General features: G+C 43.3%; 1 protein-coding gene across 26 annotated transcripts in view; it reads left to right on the top strand.

The window, feature by feature from the left end:
• RBFOX2 (RNA binding fox-1 homolog 2) overlaps positions 1-21,383 on the top strand; it is a 292,278-nt gene that overhangs the window by 127,696 nt on the left and 143,199 nt on the right. The window contains exon 1 of one of the 26 annotated variants that reach the window (XM_025283544.2): positions 10,651-10,851. The exons of the other annotated variants lie outside the window; for them this stretch is intronic. Coding sequence (XP_025139329.1) covers positions 10,837-10,851 — 15 coding nt within the window. The 5' untranslated portion in view covers positions 10,651-10,836. Of the gene's footprint in view, positions 1-10,650; positions 10,852-21,383 lie in introns of those variants that run through there. 26 annotated transcript variants of the gene reach the window in all.

The raw sequence follows: 21,383 nt of genomic DNA on the forward strand, positions 1-21,383 counted from the left end.
GATATGGCTGCCTCTCACATAATATTTCTCTTTCCTCTGGTACTTATTCTCTACTATTTCTTAGTTCCCTTTCCTAATTTGCTTTTTAAATGTTCAGTGGGTAAGTAGCCAGATAATCAGGACAGAAATATTTCTAAAATTAAAAAAAAAAAAAAAAAGATTAAAAGAAGGCCTGGCAGAGCTTTCCTGCTGGTAAAAGTGCGTGAGCATTTCGATATTCAGGATATTTAGAGGGCCTTTGGTGGCTCAGATGGTAAAGAATCTGCCTGCAATGCAGGGGACCTGGGTTCGATCCCTGGGTCGGGAAGATTCCCTGGAGAAGGAAATGGCAACCCATTCCAGTATTCTGGGCTGGAGAATCCCATGGACAGAGGAGCTGGGTGGGCTACAGTCCATGGGGTCGCAAAGAGTCCAACACAACTAAGCAACTTTCACTTGGTTTCCTAATTATTACCATGTTGTAGAATAGCTCTGTCCAGTGGATCTGTGATGATGGAGAGGTTTTATATCTGCCCTGTCCGTTATTAGTAACCACTAGGCTCTTGTGGCTCTTGAACAGTTGAGACTTGAGGCAAGTGAGACTGGAGAACAGAAATTTTAATCTTCATTAAAATCAAATAGCCACACATGACTAGTGGCTGCTGTGTTGGATGTATGGTTCTAGACTAAATAATTAATGATGGGCTTGATTATAGGAAATCTTGGGTTGGGATGCAGTTATTTTATTGTACTGAGCAAAATGCATACTTATAGTATTGGAAAGAAGGCGATTGAGAATGTAATACTCAGATTAGATACTCAGATATGCAGATGACACCACCCTTATGGCAGAAAGCAAAGAGGAATTAAAGAGCCTCTTGATGAAAGTGAAAGAGGAAAGTGGAAAATGCTGACTTAAAACCTAACATTCAAAAAACAAAGATCATGGCATTCCAGTCCCATCACTTGGTGGTAAGTAGATGGGGAAACAATGGAAACAGTGACAGACTTTATTTTCTTGGGCTCCAAAATCACTGCAGATGGTGACTGCAGCCACAAAATTAAAGACGCTTGCTCCTTTGAAGAAAAACTATGACAAACCTAGACAGCGAATTAAAAAGCAGAGACATTATTTTGCCCACAAAGGTCCGTATTGTCAAAGTTATGGTTTTTCTAGTAGTCATGTATGGGTGTGAGAGTTGGACCATAAAGAATGCTGAGCACCGAAGAATTGATGCTTTTGAGCTGTGGTGTTGAAGAAGACTCTTGAGAGTCCCTTGGACTGCAAGGAGATCAAACCAGTCAATCCTAAAGGAGATCAATCCTGAATATTCACTAGGAGGACTGATGGTGAAGCTGAAGCTCCAATACTTTGACCACCTGATGCAAAGAGCTGACTCATTAGAAAAGACCCTGATGCTGGGAAAGATTGAAGGCAGGAGGAAAAGGGAATGACAGAGGGCGAGATGGTTGGATGGCATCGCTGACTCAATGGACATGAGTTTGAACAAGCTCCAGGAGATGGTGAAGGACAGAGAATCCTGGCGTGCTGCAGTCCATGGGGTCGCAAAGAGTTGGGCATGACTGAGTGACCTAACGGAGAAGGCAGTGGCACCCCACTCCACTACTCTTGCCTGGGAAATCCCATGGACGGAGGAGCCTGGTAGGCTCCAGTCCATGGGGTCGCTGAGTCGGGCACGACTGAGCGACTTCACTTTCACTTTTCACTTTCATGCATTGGAGAAGGAAATGGCAACCCACTCCAGTGTTCTTGCCTGGAGAATCCCAGAGACAGGGGAACCTGGTGGGCTGCCGTCTATGGGGTCGCACAGAGTTGGACACGACTGACGCGACTCAGCAGCAGCAACAGAGTGACCGAACAACAACAACTCAAATTAGCTTAAGGTAAATAATTAAATTGAAATTGCATTTCATGTTAATGTTGTGGTTATTTCAAGCTGTAACATTCTAAAGCCATTGGTGCTGGCCTGTGTTTATGGTTTGCAGCTGTGATAAGACTTTGAGTCCTCTTGGTAACTAGGGTGATATTAGTTGCGCTCTAATTTTATTTATAGGACTTGGTTAGACACTTGCCTAACCAGAGTGCCAGAAACTCCTACAAATAACTTTGACCTTCCCTAGCAAAAAGTCAAAGAATAAAATGACCCATAGCAGAAGATCTCAGTTGTATTCTGTATACGAAAAATATTACTTTCTAATGGAGAAATCTGTAGCAAATAAGAAAACAAATGAGTATATTAACTAATTACGGATTTTGGTAACTATTAGGAAGAAAATAAACAGAGTACAGTGATATAGAGAATAAGGGCTGTGGGGAAGGCCTTCCAACTAGAGAGAGTGATCTGGAGAACATTAGTTGAGGAGGTATTATTTAAGCTGAGATCTGAACGATAAGAAGTAGCCAGCCTTACAGAGAATGAAGGCAGCATGAGAAAGGATTTCAAGAACGGGATAAAGGGACTAAAAGGTGCTCAGGAGAGGGATAGACTTTCTGAGGAACTGGCACAGGATCAGTGTATTTAGAGCATAGTGACTGAAGTGGATGTAATGATATGAAATGAGGTTGGCCAGGTGGGCAGTTAGCAAATAAATCATGTAGCACCTTCAGAGCCATTATAAGGACTTCAGATAGAAAAAAATTAAGCATAACATGAAGCTGCAGAATCAAAGGCGTGATATGATTGGGTTAGAAAGTCCCTCTGGCTACTATGTGATGAGTGTTTTGAAGAAGAGCAGCAGTGAAAGTGGCAGAACTCCTGTGATGTTCCAGAAAGAGGTGATTGGAACTTAGGTTCCGGTGGTAGAGTGGAGATCAAGACGAGTCAGACACACACAACATGGTGAGGGGTGAGAGATAAAGGGAGGGTCTCTCACTTCCGTAATTGCCAGGTAGTACCACCTATGGAGGTAGGGAACACCAAGGACATACCAGTTTCAAGGGTGGCAGTAAGTGGTGGTGTTTAAGAGCCCAGTTTGGGGAGAGTTTTGTTGCACATCCTTGTGAGGCAGCTAAGTAGTCATATTGCAGCAGAGAAGAGTTCTAGTATAGGGCTCTAACTTGGTAATTACTAGCGTGATGGTTGGAGAAGGCAATGGCACCCCACTCCAGTACTCTTGGTTGGAAAATCCCATGGACGGAGGAGCCTGGTAGGCTGCAATCCATGGGGTCACTAAGAGTCAGACACGACTGAGTGACTTCACTTTCACCTTTCACTTTCATGCATTGAAGAAGGAAATGGCAACCCACTCCGGTGTTCTTGCCTGGAGAATGCCAGGGACGGGGGAGCCTGGTGGGCTGCCGTCTTTGGGGTCGCACAGAGTCAGACACGACTGAAGCGACTTAGCAGCAGCAGCAGCAGCGTGATGGTATTTGAAGCAGTGGGATAAGTTGGGAGAACTCAAAAAGAAAAGGGTGACTCAGGATTGAGCCCCAGGAAACACTTCCTTTTTAAAGGTCTATTAATGGAAAAGCTGAAAAAGAGGCTGAGCAGAAGTAATCATCGATGCTGAGAAAAAAACAGGATTGTAACATCTTGGAAACTAGCAGAAGAGAATGTTTTAAGAAGGTTGCCAACTCTGTTGAAGAGGTCACTTAAGTTGATGACAGCAAAACGTCCAATAGGTTGAGTAGCATGGATGTATTGGATTGGCCACAAAGTTTGTTTGGGTTTTTCTATAAGATGGTTCAGAAACTAGAATGAACTTTTTGGCCAACCCAACAGTTGCCATTGACCAATTGGTTTAATGGAGTGGAGGGCTTGGAAACTTTATTTTGAGAAGACTGAAGAAATAAGAGGTGAAGAAGTGGAAGCAGGTATAGATACTTTTTTATGAGAAGATATACTGTGAAGTTGGACTTTCCTGATAGCTCAGTTGGTAAAGAATCCGCCTGCAATGCAGGAGACCCTGGTTCGATTCCTGGGTCAGGAAGATCTCGTGAAGGGGATAGGCTACCCACTCCAGTATTCTTGGGCTTCCCTTGTGGCTCAGCTGGTAAAGAATCTGCTTGCAATGCAGGAGACCTGGGTTCGATCCCTGGGTTGGGAAGATCCCCTGGAGAAGGGAAAGGCTACCCACTCCAGTATTCTGGCCTGAAGAATTCCATGGACAGTCCATGGGGTCGCAAGGAGTCAGACACGACTGAGAGACTTTCACTCACTGTGAAGTAGGAAGCAGGGAAAAGGAGAGAGTGGCTGGGGGGAGGTGAGGGGCCCACAGAGGATTTTTGCACCTTGATTCAGTTAGTCAGTTGCCTACTATCAGACTTTTCTTTCTTTCTTTTTTTTTTTTTTTTTAAGGTTTTTGCTCTTAGATTGCTACAGCAAACTTCCTTCTACACTTGTGAGGGTTTTCTAAGATAGGTTACTTGGAGGTGGAATTGCTGAGCTACATGCCATGAAAGTTTCAGAATCTGAAACAGATTCTGGCCAAACAGACTCCCAGAGTGATGCTGCCAACGTACACTTTCCCTGTCAGTGTGTGAGGGCAGAGGGGAGGTTTTCTGAAGATGGACATATGTTTATTGCTGGCCTGACAGTGAGTGGAAAGGGGAGAGAGTTATGAGGCAGGAGAGAGGAGGTGATTAACAGAGCAGCCTGGTTCTTACATGGGTGCTGGCAGATGGGATGTGAGCCCAAGTAGTGAAACAGGCCTTTGATGCGAGGCACACTTCTGTCGTTGTAACAGGATGTAAGGAGGAGGAGGTGCATGCGTTTCTAGGTAGGATTGTGGATTTGGTGGACAGATGAGACTGAATGCTTCTCTTTTAAAGTGAAGTACTTCAATAGAGCAACAGCCGATGGCTGAGTTGTGGGGAAAGAATGAAGTAGGTTTCAGGAGAAAGTAAGAAACAGTCATTTTGGAGAGTGAGAAAGCTTCTGGGGCAGCTTTGGTAGGACTGTTCGGCATTGACAAGGGCCCAGTTGAGGTTTGTGATCATGAGTATATAGTGAAGTCAGTCAGCTTGGTCATGTGACTTTTCTCTGGCAACATTTAGCTGGTTGGGAACAGGAACAGAGAAGGCAGATACTTGTATTTAACCAGGGTTCGAGTTTTGCTATATGCCAGTGATGGAGTGGGCAAATGATTGAGGATATTTGCAAGGGAGGGATTATAATCATGGACCATAGAGTCAGCGCTGGACGTACGAGGGAGTAGAAGACAGGAAATGGAGAGATTTCCCTAGTGGTCCAGTGGATAAGACTTTGCCTTCCAACACAAGAGGTGCCAGTTCAATCCCTGGTCAGGCAGGTAAGATCCCATATGCCTTGTGGCCAAAAAACCAAAACATAAAAACAGTAACAACATTATAACAAATTCAATAAAGACTTTAAAAATGGTCTACGTAAAAAAAAAAAAAAAAAAAAAGACAGGACTGAGGTGGATAGATAATGAACAGGTCATTGAGGAGATCAGAGCTTGTAGTGGAGGGGATACCAGAGCAAGTTGGTTGGAAGGATGGGAGGTTATTTGAGAATATGATTGAAACACAATGAGGAAGAACACAGCTCTTAAGATAGTGTTCATTTTTCATCTTTTAGGGATGATCACTCTGGGTTCCCTAAACCTGGCAGTCAGAGCTCTGACATCTATTTGCTGGTAACTTTTCCAAGAGGTGAAAAAGGGACGTCCCTTTTCTCTATGTGTGCACCTGGAGTTCCCCAGACATTATAGAAGGTAACCACAGATCAGAGGAGGTTTCCAGAACCATTCTTGTAATGACACCTGTCATAGCAGCAGCACTCAACCAGAGCCACAGCCTTCGGAAACTCACTCACAGTGTGTGTTCACTGGGTTCCAAGCCTTGTCTCTGTCCTTTATTGTTTGAAGTCTTGGTATTGAGCAGAGATAAGAGCACAAGGGTGTTATCCAGGGAAAATTTTCCTGTGATCTTGGCAGTCTTGGCAGATTTGATTTTATCAGTGAAAAAGTGTAGTACAGGACTGATCTTGGAGTCTTACAAATTTATGTTTAACTTGTGGCACCTTTACTCACTGGTTGTGAGACCATGGGCAAAGTGTTTAGCCACTTTAAGCCCCAATTTTCTTCCATGTGTGAAAAAGATAAAGTAGGGCCTTCCTTACAGAGATGGCATGAAGATGCAGTGAGATGATGCAAGGAGAGTTCTGGCACATAGTATGTTCTCAGCAAATAGTAGCTGTTGGTGGCATTATGGGGGCTTCCCGGGTGGTGCAGTGGTAAAGAATCTGCCTGCCAGTACAAGAGATGCAAGAGGCAAGGGTTCTATGCCAGGTCAGAAAGATCCCCTAGAGAAGGAAATGGCAACCCACTCCAGTATTCTTGCCTGGGAAATCCCATGGACAGAAGAGCCTGGCTACAGTCCTTGGGGTCATAAAGAGGGGGACACGACTGAGCACGGCACAGGTGGTATTACACTGAAATCAGCAGGCGATGATGCAACACTCTGTCTCCAGTTAGTGCTCCAGAGTGGTTTAGATGCCGTCCCTGGAAAGTGACAGCCACGGCCATCCTGCCCTGCGTAAGTCTGTGCTATTGCTTGAGGACTAGCACCTCGGACTTCAGTGTGCTTGTGACCCAGCTGTGGCTTTTGTCATAATGTTGATGTTAACTCTGTAAATCTCGGATGGTGCTGGAGATTCTTCCTTATCTGGGAAGCTCCCAGTTGACCCCGATGCTGCTGATGCTGGTCCGTGGGTCACATTTTGAGTAGCAAGATTCTATTAGAGAACTGCCCTGTGGGAATCCTTGCTATTTTAAGCTGAGAGGAAATGAGGTTAAAAGAGCCCCATTCTTTAAACTTTTTTTTTTGAGTCAAATTCAGTTGGACTTCATATGGCCCATTTCTATAGCTCATTGCTGTGGTGAGTCTGTGTTATCTCTGCAGATCCTGGAAGTGAAAGGAGTAGAAATAATGTAGAGAGGGTTGCTTCATATTGCTTTAGAAAAATTTTCAGTGTCTGACTTCTCAGGAATATTTTTGCAAAATTGTGTCGGTTCTCCAGCTGTACGCACTTTGCCACATCAGCCTTTTACACCAACAGAAATACTGGCATAAAACATGCGGTCTCATATTTAAAAATGAATAACCAACAGGGTCCTACTGTGTAGCACAAGGAACTCTGCTCAATGTTATTTGGCAGCTTGGATGGAAGGGGAGGTTGGAGGAGAATGGATACATGTATATGTATGGTTGAGTGCCTTTGCTGTCCACTTTAAACTACCACAACATTGTTAATCGGCTATACTCCAATATAAAATAAAATTTTTTAAAAAAATAAAAAATAAAAAATGCAGCCTCTTTAATTGTTAGACTTTGAGGCAGAGTCAGAAAGAGTCAGTACCACCAGACTCTTCACATTACAACATCCAGTGCTTTCAGAAGCAGGAATTCAAGATGCATTATCAGGTTAGAATTACTGGCAGCACCCATATTGCTATCCCAGATAATCTGATTTTTCTTTCCCAGAAGCAATCATGCCAGACTTCCTCTGTGGGCCCTCCCGAGAAGAGTGCCTTCTCTGATGCTTTAATTCACACATTCTTTCCTCCAAACTAATATAGAGGCTGATAAGCTTCAGAGAACCGTTATGTAGCCTGATAAAGTGTTCTCCTGATAGAAGGAGGCATACGTGCGTCCTCATCCTGTGTGTAAGACTGGGATCCTTTTGAGAGGGTCTTCATCATGTGCAGTTGTTACACATTTGTGTCTCTTAATCTGAATCCTGCATAGCGATAAAGCAGAGCTTATTTGACTTGATTGGAAAGAATTTTGTTTTCTCCTACCTCTTTGTTTCCTTTTTTCCCTTTTTTTTTTTTTTAAGATTAGGGAAATGTGGACGTGCAGGAGCATGATCCACTTCTTTTGCCTGTGGGTTTTTGAAGGGTTTTTGTTTGTTTTTAATGTGAAGAAAACACATAGAACAGACTGTTCACCTGATTATTAAGATTATGATCAAAAAAGGAAGACGTGCATTGAGAGTAGAAGTTTATGAATTTCCTGAGGCTCCAAAGAAGTTTACAGTGATTCCACTCATGGAAGTTTTGGAGGTAGTTCGTAGGTTTTTGTGATGTATTTAATCTTTTCTTATTTCATTTCAGGGATCTCATTTCTCTGTTTTCCTCCTGCTTTGATCCAGGAGAACGGGGTACCATTATACCATCCCAAATTTGATTAAAAGATAAAACCATAAAATGACAGTAATATTTTACTGAATTTGTTTTTGATGCTTGATTAAGAATGAGTATTAACGAGTTTTTTTTTTTTTTATTCTTTTCCCTTGGGTGCACTGCAAAGCTTGTGGGATCTTAGTTCCCTGACCAGGGATCAAACCCAGGCCCACAGCAGTAAAACCACAGAGTCCTAACCATTGGACTATCAGGGAAAGTGGAAGTGGCTTAGTCATGTCCGATTCTTTGTGACCCCATGGGCTGTAGCCCTCTAGGCTCCTGTGGGTAGCCTGCTAATCTCCTGTCCATGAGATTCTTCAGGCAAGAATACTGGAGTGGGCTGCCATACCCTCCTCCAAAGGATCTTCCTGACCCAGGGATGGAAGCCAAGTCTCCTGCATTGCAGGCAGCTTCTTTACCATCTGAGCCACCAGGGAAGCCCCCTGCAATTTTGTGTCTTCAAAGAATTTGAAATGACTATAATCTCTTCACGGCGTGATTTTAATGTAGTTGTTTAGAATGGAGTATAGGAAAGTCTGGTGACATGATTTAGGGCATGTGCTGTGAGATTAGAGCGGAGAGTTGCCTATGAACATTGATTATATAACAGATGCCAAGCAGCAGTTTATAGAAAGCGAGATTTGTTTTCCCATTTTAGAGAGAAGGTTGTCTCTCTTGTAGATTTGGAAGTTCTTTCTTCTGTTTTGTACTGGAACGGAGGTATTCCTGACTTCAGAAGATGCAAAGAAGTTCTGCATAAAGAAAAAGAAAAGATTTGGGTGAGGCTGAGAGGAATACTTGCCCTGCCTCTCCAGGTTTAAATGAGTGGGAGTCTGAGGTGGGAGGAGGGGCAAGGAGAAAGCACATGTTTAGTGTGGAAGAGAACAGGTGATTCACTTCTACTCTGAGGGGAAAAGACGCTCCACCACAGCAAACTAAGATGGTGCTCTCTCTGCAGCCGGAAGCGTTATACAGGAAGGGGAAGGTGCTTAGTACCTGTGCCGGGCCTGCCTTGACTGTGAGACTCGCAGACCGTACTTGGAGATTTTATGAGCAGGAGAGAGCTGTTTCAACATGTTTGAGGGGAACAGAGCCCTGAGGCAGCTGAAAGGCGGAAGACCTCTTGTTTTTGTTTCATTTTGTTTTTCCTTTAAGGAGTTAAAGGATTAAATATTCTTCAAGACACACAACCCTCTGAGAATGTATTGTGCACCTACTGTGTGCAAGGTACTGTGCAAAGATGCCATAGCTCAAAAAAGATGAACTGTACCCTGAAAAATGTGAATAAAGGGGGTAAGATTGGTAGGTACAGGTAAGTACCTGTGATAGTAACTGGCAGGGTTGGTGAATGCCACTTTACAAACACCAAGCTTTCAGAGGAGGAGATGTCACTTCCAGCTAGGATGGGTTTTGGATTTGAACATGGAAAAATGGGGAGGGAATTAAGGAAAGAGCATTGGCCTATGGTAGAGAAACCACCAGGACAGGTGACTGGATAATTCGTGTCATTCACCACTGAACATAATGGCCAAAAATATGCCTGGCATATAGGAGAGACTCAGTAAACAAAAATATGCCTGGCATATAGGAGAGACTCAGTAAACAAAAATATGCCTGGCATACAGGAGAAACTCAGTAAACAAAAATATGCCTGGCATACAGGAGAAACTCAGTAAATGTCTGATCTGAATTCGGTTAGAAATCATGGCCACCAGGGACATGGAGACAGTTTACATAGTGTTACCGCTTGATCTAAGCACCTCCAAAGGGAGTTTTATACCCGGTTTTTGCTTCAGGAAACAGAGGCCTCGACAGGTTAAATAACTTGCCCCAGGCCATGGTGACAGTAATTATAGGCCAGATTTCAAGCCCAGGTTTTGTGCCCTGCCCCATCCCCATGCCTGGTAAAGAATCTGCAACAGGAGAGGCTCTGTTGATTTGAACTAGGGCAGTAGTAATAAAAAAGACGAAAACCTTGTGAAGCTTATTTGAAATTTTCCCCATGTTCAAATCTTCTAAGAGTCAGAATTATGACTGGTAGACTGATAGTTCTTACAGGATTGTGGCGCAAGGCTGACCTAGCAAGGAGGGAACGTAGGCTCTGAGCAAGCTCGGCTTCTGCATGGGGCTCCAGGAGAACTGAGGCAGAGGGCAGCCTGGGCTCACTCCCCTTGAACTTGGAGGGCAGAGGTTTTCTGATTGCTCCATTCACATTTAAAGAAGCCGTCTTATTCTAGTTGTCCAGCTACTAGAAACCAGTGCTGGTAGTTTATTAGGAACCCCACCCATCCCTGCCTTTTGCAGTAGTCTTTGTGAGCGATGATTGTGTTTCTCGAAGTAGAATGACACAGAGAGAGTCCCTGAAGGCAGATACACAGAGAGTGTGCTGTACACTTGGGTTCACACACACGGGGCTGGGAACTCCCAGAGAGAGAGAGGGAGAGAGAGAGGGAGAGGGAGGGAGGGAGAGAGGGAGGAGAGAACAACAGAACAGTCAGCTGGAGAGGCGGGAGGAGGGGGGAGGAGACCGGTCGTTTTAGATTTTTAAACTCAAGTGATTCTGGGGGGGGTTCTCCCCACCCTGCACTTCGGCCCCCCATTCTGGCACCTCCTTTCCTCCAGTCCACTGAAGGGCCTTTCTGCAGTCCACGATCAACTGGCCGCTGAGTTAGAGCAGCCGGGTCTGACATGATGTACCTCTGGGTGAGTACAGAGTGCTGCGGGTGAGGGCTTGCACTTGCACATATAAGGAGTGGAAAGCTGTGAGATTCTGCTCCCGCACGAACGGCCTTCCCCACGGAGCGCGGGCTGCCACAGCGCCTTCTCCTCACAGGTGTGAAGGTTTTAAAACCTCGCAGCGATTGTGACATTGGCCTGTGCTTTTTTTTTTTTTTTTTTTTGAATGTTGTTTACCTTGTTTGACTTAGGCGCTAGGGCTGAGCTCCCAGTGCAGCGCCATCCCCAGGGCTTGGGAGGTTTGGAGAAGGCACATGGGGCAGGAAAGTGGGCTGGTCACCCCAGGAGCTGCAGGCTTCCTGGCGGCCACGGCCTGCCTGTGTTCTGTTTGGGGGACACTGACCTTGATAGCCAAAGCGTCTCTTCAGATATTGAGAGCCAGTAGGTGGCATGATTCTTAATTAGGAATAAGCCTTTAAAAGTTTTTATCTAATAGTTTTTATTGTCCTTCACAATAGAAATGTGAAGTAGGTCACTGTTGTTATTAAAATTTTATAAGGGAAGTAATTAAGGCAAAAAGAGTGACTTGCCCATAGTTAGGAACCAAGTCTGTAGTGGCTTGAATAGTAATTCATAACCAAACGTTACAAAGCAGTTTCTATTTGCCAGGAACTTAGTACCACACATTATTTTATTTGTTAACTCCCATGTTATACTTTGGGATGGAGGAAACCACACTGGGATTAGAGAGACTTAAATTATGGGATGTGATAACTTTTAGGAGAATGACCGGGAAAATAATACAGGGGGAAAAAGTCCTGCTGTTAGTTGTGAAAACAAGAACATCCATAATCCCTTGCAAAGATGGCGGTGTCTTCTCTTGAGGAGACAGTTGTGTGTTGCTAAGGGAGCCTCCTAGATGTGATGCCCTTGGCTACTGGCCTGCTTTTGAAAGTTTCCCTTTGCCCTTTGCCCTTCAGCCTAGATGTCTGGAATTGCAGAAACCTACTTGGCTCAGGCAGACTAAATTAAAAATATCAGACGGCAGAACTTTAACTAGGTTTATGGCGATGGAGCTTGATCAGAAAGGGGTGTGTGTGTATGTGTGTGTGTGTGTGTGCGCACGCGCACGTGCGCACGCATGTGTGTAAGGATTGCTTTTCCTGCTTTCCCCTTCATATTTGAATATGACCTTAAAATCTAATTTCCTCCTCTCTTGATTTATTTTTGTGGTATTTCGAGGAAGTCAAAAAACTTTTCTGACACACTTATGTCCTTGAAGTAGTTCTTATCTCTGTGAACGAGGAGTCTGTGTCCAGGGTCTTTGCAGACTTCTTAGTGGGACTGATGGCTATCTGTTGGCCACAGGATTGGTTATTTGTTTGGAAGAGGAATTATGAAAGGAAGCAAGTTGAATTAGTCTCATTTCCACTCAATTCATGCTTTATGAAAGCAGACAGTGACTTTTGTGCTTATATTACACTTGTTTGTAAATTTGTCTCAATACCCTTTATTTAGCCCCAGAACAGGACTTTTCATCCAGAGTACCACATGCGGGGTTGAGATACATGTACACCAAGATCGTTTCCTTAGAAAAGGAACCCTAGGTGGTCAAGCGATTAATGGGAGGCCCTGAGGGGCTGCTGCAGAGAAAACTTACTGGATGAGGAAGGGGGATCAGAATTTTGTCCAGGCCAGCATCCAGCTACGGGATACTGGACAGTCGTTGAAGTCTTCTGACCTCAGTTTCCACATCTATAAGATATCCCTTCTAATTCTAAAGAATTAGATATTTTATAGATGTTCCAGGAAGACACTCTGTTGTGCAAGAAAGTTTAGTGTCTGGAAAGCATGAGAGAAATATGAAACATGTCACCCTCATCACCTGCCTGGTTTGGTACCAGCAATGGCTTAAAGGCACTGTTCTAAGCATTCTAGAAAAACTGCCAAACTGTGCTTGGTTGTCAGTACCTCTGTGTAGTGTGGACATTCTTAGAACATGTAGAGCTGAAGAGTAATGGGGAAAGCTCATCCTAGCATTTTGGGTTGTGCAATTGGACATCGCTCATTAATTTGCTCCTGTGCATCTAAAACTCTGAGATAGAACTCTGTCTTCTGCTCTATACATGTATTTTTGTCAGATCTCCTCCCCACCTTCCTGTCAGTCACCCTTCTTTATAGTGAAATTGCTGTCATTGGGGGCAGCATGATACAGCACAAAGAATATAGCTTTTAAAGACTTTACTAGGTCTAAATTCCACCTCTTACTCCCAGTTGTATGACCATGAACAAGTACTTAAGATCTCTGAACCTCAGTTACTTCATTTGTTCCATAGGGAAAATAATGCCCGTCATATAGGATTACTGTAAAGATTTGAGATAAGCCATGAAACGTGCTTCACATGATGTATGGCACAGAGTAGATGCTCAGTAAATAGCCAGTGTGAGCCAGGTTTTTTGCTTTGAACATTCAGCAAACCACTCGTTACTCCAGAGCATTTTCTCTAGCATGTAAAGGATGCCTTTGAATGCATGCAGGGAGAACTTTGATAAACACAAATAAGTTTTATGTTAATGTCTCCCATTAATCAGTTTTTTTAAATACTTGCAACTAGAAAACTCTCCTCAAAGTTGCCTCCGGATGGAGAACGTCCCTATTACTTTTTCCAAACTTGTTTTTGAAAGGGTGCAGTATACTGGGCACTTACTGTGTCATTTATTCTCCCCATCTCCTCTTCAGTGTCCAAAACAGGGAGGGCAGCAGGGAGAGTAGGGGGCAGAAGCAGGGAAGAGTGTGGGAGACACATGATTCCTGTGCTGAGGGAGCTTACTTGTTTAATAATTATACAATTTAAGTCCAGGAAACAAAATTATAGACCACTTTTCTGGGAAGAAGTCAGGATATAGTCTCCCTGTCTGAGATGATATTAGCTAGACTGGTCTCAGACTCTCTTTTACTCACATTCTATGTGGATGAATTTCTGGATTTCATTTTGAAGTGTTGCTTTGTCGTAGTTCAATCCAATCTTCTCAATAAGTCAGTTCAGACAGCATATAATGTTTATGCTTTTAGTGGGGCAGAGGACTGTGTTACTAGCTGTTACAAATACAAAGATGATTAAAGAGTCTCATTCCCTTAAAGAATTTATAACACAGTGGTAGTCAGTGTGTGTACACAGATAATAATAATTTTTGCATGGTGCTGTTCAATTAAGAAAGTACTTTTATATGTCACCTTATTTCATCGTCACAGCAGTACTCAGGGCCCAGAATCAGTATCTCTATTGTACAGAAGAGGAAAGAGACCAAGAAAGAGTACATGACAGTTAGTAAGTTGCAAGGCTGGAAACTCAATTTCATGATTTTTTTTTTTTTTAACTCTATGGTTCTTATTTTTTTGGAAGGGAGAAGCTAACTTTTATCTTGTTTAAACTTTTTTTTTTTAGTAATAACATATATAGTAGGCATATACCTCACTTAGTCCTCCACTCATGTGAGAATTAGCTGTTATCTTCATTTTACAAAGGAGGAAGTAGAAATTTCAGTAACTTGCGAAAGTCACACCGTTTAGAATTGGCAGAGGTAGGACTTGAACCCTGGTCTGTCTGGCCTCAGAGCCTCCTACACCGTAAGTACCACCTTCTTTTATTTGTTCAGTCAGTTCAGTTCAGTCACTTGGTCGTGTCCGACTCTTTGTGACCCCATGGACTGCAGCACACCAGGCTTGCCTGTCCATCACCAACTCCCGGAGCTTGCTGAAACTCATGTCCATCAAGTTGGTGATGCCATCCAACCATCTCATCCTCTGGCGTCCCCTTCTCCTGCCTTCAATCTTTCCCAGCATCAGGGTCTTTTCCACTGAGTCAGTTCACATCAGGTGGCCAAAGTATTGGAGTTTCAGCTTCAGCATCAGTCCTTCCAATGAATATTCAGGACTGATTTCCTTTAGGTTGGACTGGTTTGATCTCCTTGCAGTCCATGGGACTCGCAAGAGTCTTCTTCAACACCACAGTTCAAAAGCATCAATTCTTTGGTGCTCAGCTTTCTTTATAGTCCTACTCACACATCCATACTTGACTACTGGAAAAACCATAGCTTTGAGTTGACGGACATTTTTTGGCAGAGTAATGCTTTTTAATATGTTGTCTAGGTCAGTCATAGCTTTTCTTCCAAGGAGCAAGTGTCTTTTAATTTCATGGCTGCAGTCACCATCTGCGGTGATTTCGGAGCCCAAGAAAAGAAAGCCTGACACTGTGTCAAAAAAAGTCTGACACTGTTTGTTCAGTAGTGTCCAGTTTATCAGCCTGATATAGGCTGGAGTAGGGAAATGAAAATAAGGTAGCCTGAATTCTGTTGCCATTTCCATTAACTACTTGAGACAAGTTATTAACTGTGTGTATCTTGATTTTCCAGGTTGTGAGAAGGATGTGATACATCTTGAGAACGTTAATGGAGTAATCTTAGAAAAGCACATGTAGCCATTTTAGAAACAAACCAGTCAGTGAAAGTTGTGTCGTACAGCAGAGAAGTGGTAGCGCCACTGGTCAGTGTGTAGCCTTCCCAGCGTGGGTTTTCTCATCTTTAAAATGGGACAGCTAACGCCTAAAGATTATTGAAATAATCTATTTTGGGAGCTGTTTTGTACTAAGCATATACAAGATAGTGATACCAATAGCAGCAGCAATCCAGGTTGTTATGCAGGTTGTAGTCAGGCTGATTTTTAAATGCTCACTTTTTAATCTCTATTTTGCCACTCTAATTGGTTTACACATTGAGAAAACTAAACTTAGTAAATTGAGTTATCACAAAATGTAGACATAGTTCAGTTCAGTTAACATTGGAGGCCAGATGCTGTGAATAGATGCTTGGCACTGAAAAGTCATTAAAAGATTTTAAATAGGGTTGGGAATAGGTTGAAGTGGAGTTTATACTTAGATTTGTTTTTTAAGATGATACCTACACAGATTAGAGAGGGATAGGAGTGAAGAGAGAGGTAGGTGATGGCTGAGTGGTAGTGGTAGCACGTGCTAGAGAAAGCGGACTGCCTGAAAGAGATGTCCCAGGCATAGTCAGCAGGCTGGTGTCATGATGTGGAAGAGGGCCAAGTGTGTTTGGAGATGCAGGGTCTCATCAGTTTGATTTCTGGATTTAGTACTTTTAGGTAACTTTGGGATGTTCAAAGGGAAATACCGCTTACAGAGTTGGCTATCCAGGTCTGGAAATACAAGGGAGAATAGAGGCTTAAACTATAAATTTGTGAGGAATCTTCACGCAGTAGTAATTGAAGGTGTGGGAATGATGATGTTGAAACTCAGCGGCTTAAGACGACACTGGCCTAAGCAGTAGAGCAAGAAGAGAAGTTGATGCCTGGTGGAGGAGATGAGCCTGCAAAGGAGGCCAGTAGCCAGATTCCAGAGAGCTTGTTCTTCAGAAGGAAAACCAGGACATTAGGAAACTAAGATAAAACAGTGGCAGGAAGAGAGAACTGAAATAAGTCCATGGGCTTAGCAACATGGAGGTCACTGATGACCTTTGCAGGAGTTCTTTTGATGGACTAGTGAGGGCAGAAGCCTGGGAATGGAGTCAGTTCAGGAGTTCATGGTTGGGAATTGGAGTGATGGGAGAAGGAAATGGAGAAAGAAATAGTGCAGACAATTGTTGGAAAAACTTGACTGACCTAAAGGAATATAGAGGGAACTTGGAAGAGCATGTGGGGTAGGGGAAAGTTTTATGTTCTATTTTAAATAAAAGAGGCCTGGTCACGTTTAAAAGCTGACTGAACAAATTCATTTAAGAAGGAAAAGTGGAGTATATGGGCAGAGAAAGGATTGCGTTTATGCTTTAAGAAGATGGGATTAGCTTTAGGAGTAGGGAGAACTCTTCTATTTAACAAGAGTCAAAGCAAATAAAGGACAGAAGAGCCTACAGCATCTAGGAGTTCAGAAGAGACTTTACAGAGGAGGAGATAGACAAGCAGAGTAAGTGAGGAGTGGAAAGGGTCATTGCTTTCTCCAAAAGGGATAGACTGGTAAAATAGTTTTGGGATCTCAGAAATATGGTTGGGAACCATATATAATTGTATGTGTGAGATGAGTGGGATAGTAATGGATGAAAAATTAAAATTTTAGAGGCTAGGATATGTACTGTATGTCAAGTGGAAAAGTAACATAAAATTTTATTTATAACATAACTAAAAGTATGGGTTCATTGAATATACATAGGTAGACAAATACTTAATGAGAAGATTGGCAGTTTGGATTCTTGGTTTGTTTGCATACAGATTTCAGTGAAGTTCTTTCTAAAAGCTAAAATTACAAAAAAATTTAGAAGCTGGATTATCTGAACAGTTTAAGATGTTTGTTTATTCTACTGTTGATGGATTTTAGGCAGGATCAAGTGTGATCAGATTTGTATATAGAAAGATAACAAGAGGCTTCTATTATTGTTGCAGAATTTATATTTACACTTTGAATGAAATTCATTTGATGTATATTATAAAAGCCCAGGAAACTGTAAGAAACTAATTAAAGGATTATATTAATGAGACTCGAGCAGTTAACACATTTATTGATGACTGCTGGTATGTTGATCGCTTTCTAAGAGGTGAGGAAAGAGCATGGACTAGACAAAGTTCTTTCCCAGGGAATCTGTGTTTTTAAACTGGAAAAAGAACATTGTAAACATGTAAGCAAACAAGATAAATTCTGGAATTTACATGTGCTACAGAGAAAAGGTAATGCGACCCTGAAAGCTTTATCTAGAGTGAGAAAGGCCTGAGTGATAAGAGACACCAACCTGTCTCACTATGGGAGGAAAGCTTTATAAGCGGAAGGAATAGCAAACCAGAGTTCTCAGATGGAATGAGTTTGGGGCTTTTAAAGGACAGAAAGGGGGAATGTGGTTGGAGTGTAGAGAACAAAATGCATGGAGGAAGATAAGACTGGAGAGGTAGGTGAGGGCTGGACCATTCCCCTTGGTAGAGATTAGAATTTTGTTTTTGGTTAAAGTGGGAAGGTATTGGGAGATTTTCAGCAGGAGAGTTGATTTACTTTAGGAAAAGTGATAAGGGAGATCAAGCAAGAGGTGATGGCTTAGACTTGGGAGGGCAATTTGGTAAGATTAAAGATGGTTTGTGTGTGGGTTAGATGAAAGAAGAATCTGGGTTATTCAACTTTGGGGTTGAAGGAATTAGGATGGAAGGGGCTTTTCCTTGTAACAACGAGAGTACACAGAAGAAAAAACAAACCAAAACAATATTTATGGTTTGGTCTTGTTTAGTCTGAAATGTGTAGTAGATATCCAAGTGGAGAAATTCAGTGGCAGTTTGATATGAGTCTAGAGCTCAGAAGAGAGATGTGAGTTGAAAGCATAAGGTCAAAATTTATCAGTGCGTATTTAAAGCCTTGGGAGAAAATGTAACTGGAGAATAAGGCTGAGGCTGAAGCCCTGAGGATGTCACTAGAGGTCAGAGAATACTGGAAATTGGGTAAGGTGGTGGGGAAACAAGGCAAGTATGTGACACCACAGACTCTGGGGAGGGCTTGTTGGGTTTGGATTACAGGGGTCATTGGTCTTGGTAGGCCAAGTTCATTGGATGGTAGTCATTGGTGAGCTCGGTAAGAGCTGTTTGAATTGGAATGATGGGGATTGAAAAGCCAAATGGAATTGTTAATTGGTAGGTGAAGATGTTTCATTTTTTCATTTATTTATTTTGGCTGTGCTGGGTCTTCATTGCGGTGGCTTCTCTGGTTGCCGAGCCCAGGCTCTAGGGTATGTGGCCTTTACTAGTTGCAGCACCTGGGTTCTGTAGTTGTGGCACACGGGTTTAGCTGCCTCAAAACATGTGGGATCATCCCAGACCAGGGATCAAATGCTTGTCCCCTACATTGGCAGGTGAATTCTTGACCACTGGACCACTAGGGAAATCCCTAGGTGAAGATGTTGAGACAGTGAAATATTGTATAGTTGTCAGTCAGTCAGTTCAGTCTCTCAGTCATGTCTGACTGCAACCCCATGAACTGTAGCACTCCAGGCCTCCCTGTCCATCACCAATTCCCAGAGTCCAGCCAAACCCATGTCCCTTGAGTCAGTGATGCCATCCAACCATCTCATCCTCTGTCATCCCCTTTTCCTCCTGCCCTCAATCTTTCCCAGCATCATGGTCTTTTCAAATGAGTCAGCTCTTCGCATCAGGTGGCCAAAGTATTGGAGTTTCAGCTTCAACATCAGTCCTTCCAATGAATATTCAAGACTGGTCTCCTTTAGGGTGGATTGGTTGGATCTTCTTGCAGTCCAAGGGACTCTCAAGAGTCTTCTCCAACACCACAGTTCAAAAGCATCAATTCTTCAGCTCTCAGCTTTCTCTGTAGTCCAACTCTCACATCCATACGTGACCACTGGAAAAACCATAGTCTTGACTAGACGGACCTTTGTTGACAAAGTGAAGTCTCTGCTTTTGAATATGCTATCTAGGTTGGTCATAATTTTCCTTCCAAGGAGTAAGCGTCTTTTAATTTCATGGCTGAAGTCACCATCTGCCATGATTTTGGAGCCCAGAAAAATGAAGTCAGCCACTGTTTCCACTGTTTCCCCATCTATTTTCCATGAAGTGATGGGACTGGATGCTGTGATCTTCGTTTTCTGAATGTTGAGCTTTAAGCCAACTTTTTCACTGTCCTCTTTCACTTTCATCAAGAGGCTCTTTAGTTTTTCACTTTCTGCTATAAGGGTGGTGTCATCTGCATATCTGAGGTTATTGATATTTCTCCTGGCAGTCTTGATTCCAGCTTGTGCTTCCTCCAGCCCAGCGTTTCTCATGTATAGTTGTAGAGTGGAACAAAGGATCGGGCAGCTTGTTCATGTGTATTCTAGGGACCATTTTGAAAAGATAGGTGATGTGAAGGCGTGTCTTATGTCAGTAGGAAAGATCAAGTAGGGGAAGAACTGAGAGTGCTGAAAAGAAAGAGGCTGATTGCAGGAACAAAGTCTGTTATAACCCGCACACAGAAGAGGGATTGGCCAGAAGCAGGTTTTTTTCTTCTTAATTTGAAGGAGGGGTGAGTGTATGGGTTTAGAGCCAGGTAGGCTGGCTGGTGGCATTAGCTTCAGGCAGAAGAGATTTCTATGCGTGTCTGCTTTCCTTCTAACATGTAAGATGAACATAGCCGAAAGTGTTAGAGCAGGGAGTGGAGAAGTGTTGCTGGTTTGAGGAGAGAGGACAGGGTGTGAAATGGTAGTCATCCCCCCAAAACTGGGAAGTAAACTTACTGGAGAGGTGCAGGGTGCTTAAAATCTGTGGTCATAAACTTGAGTGAGTGGTGGCAATCTTTTAGATACAAGAGAGGATTAAGTAAATAGTTGGATTTAACCAGGAATTGAGATTTTACTAGGTAAGTTAGACTAAGGGAAAAGGGGGCAAGGGAGTTAAGACTTTTTGAAAAAGATTATGTATAGTGTTGGACCCTAGAATCTAAACTGGCTTGAGAGGGAATTAAGAACATGAGGATCAGAAGAGTAGGAGTGGTGAAAAAGTGCTAGGATCGACTAGTAGACTAGAGATCCAAAGGAGGCTGGCGAAATGCTGGTTTGGGAAAACTCGTAGGTGTGGTATGAGAGGAGAAGTCTTGAAACACTTGAGATGTTGATGCAGCTATTGGTAATGACATGGCAGTGCTGGGATATGGTGTGAGGTCAGTGGCTTCAGTGAAGTTGTGAAAAAAATACACATTAGAACAATAACAGCAACAGCTTGGAAGCCAGAGTAGTTAATGAATAATCTTTGTGAATTTTGAGGTCATCAAGAATTATAAAAGGATTAAAGGAGATGAAGAGAGGGAGCCCCGTGCTAAGACTTGAGGAGATAGGTGGGTGATACCTGTTTCAGAGGGTCTGCAGTTTGGACCGAGAATGGACGTAGTCTTGGGAAGAAGCTAGGAAGATATCTGTGAGGTTCAGCACTAGATGGCAATGCGGAGGATGGAGGATGTTTGCCCGGTCTGAGGAAAGGAAAGCTTCTACTGAAGAAGCAGCAGTGTTCTCGCGAGCAGTCAGTCTTCCTTTGGAGCAGAAGGGTGACAGGAACATCGTAGAGAAGAGTTTACTCACTCATGACCACGAGGGCTTGGGAGGGCAGGGAGGGCAGGAGCGGGGATCAGAGAAGTGGCTGTGCAGGGTCGCACAGGGTGAGCCAGCTGGAAGGCTGGGGCTTCTCAAGGATGGTCGAGGTGAGTGAGGATGTGAGCCAGGATGGAATCGTTCCAGAAACCTTGTGGAAAAACAGGGTAATTACTTAAACCTTCAAGCCAGAGCAGTAATTCTCAAACTTTTATGGCACATCAGAATGCACAGATTGCTGGGCCCACTTCCAGAGTTTTAGATTCCTGAGATCTGAGCGGACCCGGGAGTTTACATTTCTAATAAATTCCCAGGTGATGCTGCTGCTGCTGGGCCAGAGGCCACTCTTTGAGAACCACTGGTCCAGAGAATCTCATTGTGGGTATGTCAGCCACTCTTGCAGACTGAAGCTCCAGATGTTATGTGGCCTGGTGATAGCAGAGCTG

The sequence above is a fragment of the Bubalus bubalis genome, chromosome 4 (assembly GCF_019923935.1).
Source record: "Bubalus bubalis isolate 160015118507 breed Murrah chromosome 4, NDDB_SH_1, whole genome shotgun sequence".
In the NCBI taxonomy this organism is placed as follows: domain Eukaryota; kingdom Metazoa; phylum Chordata; class Mammalia; order Artiodactyla; family Bovidae; genus Bubalus; species Bubalus bubalis.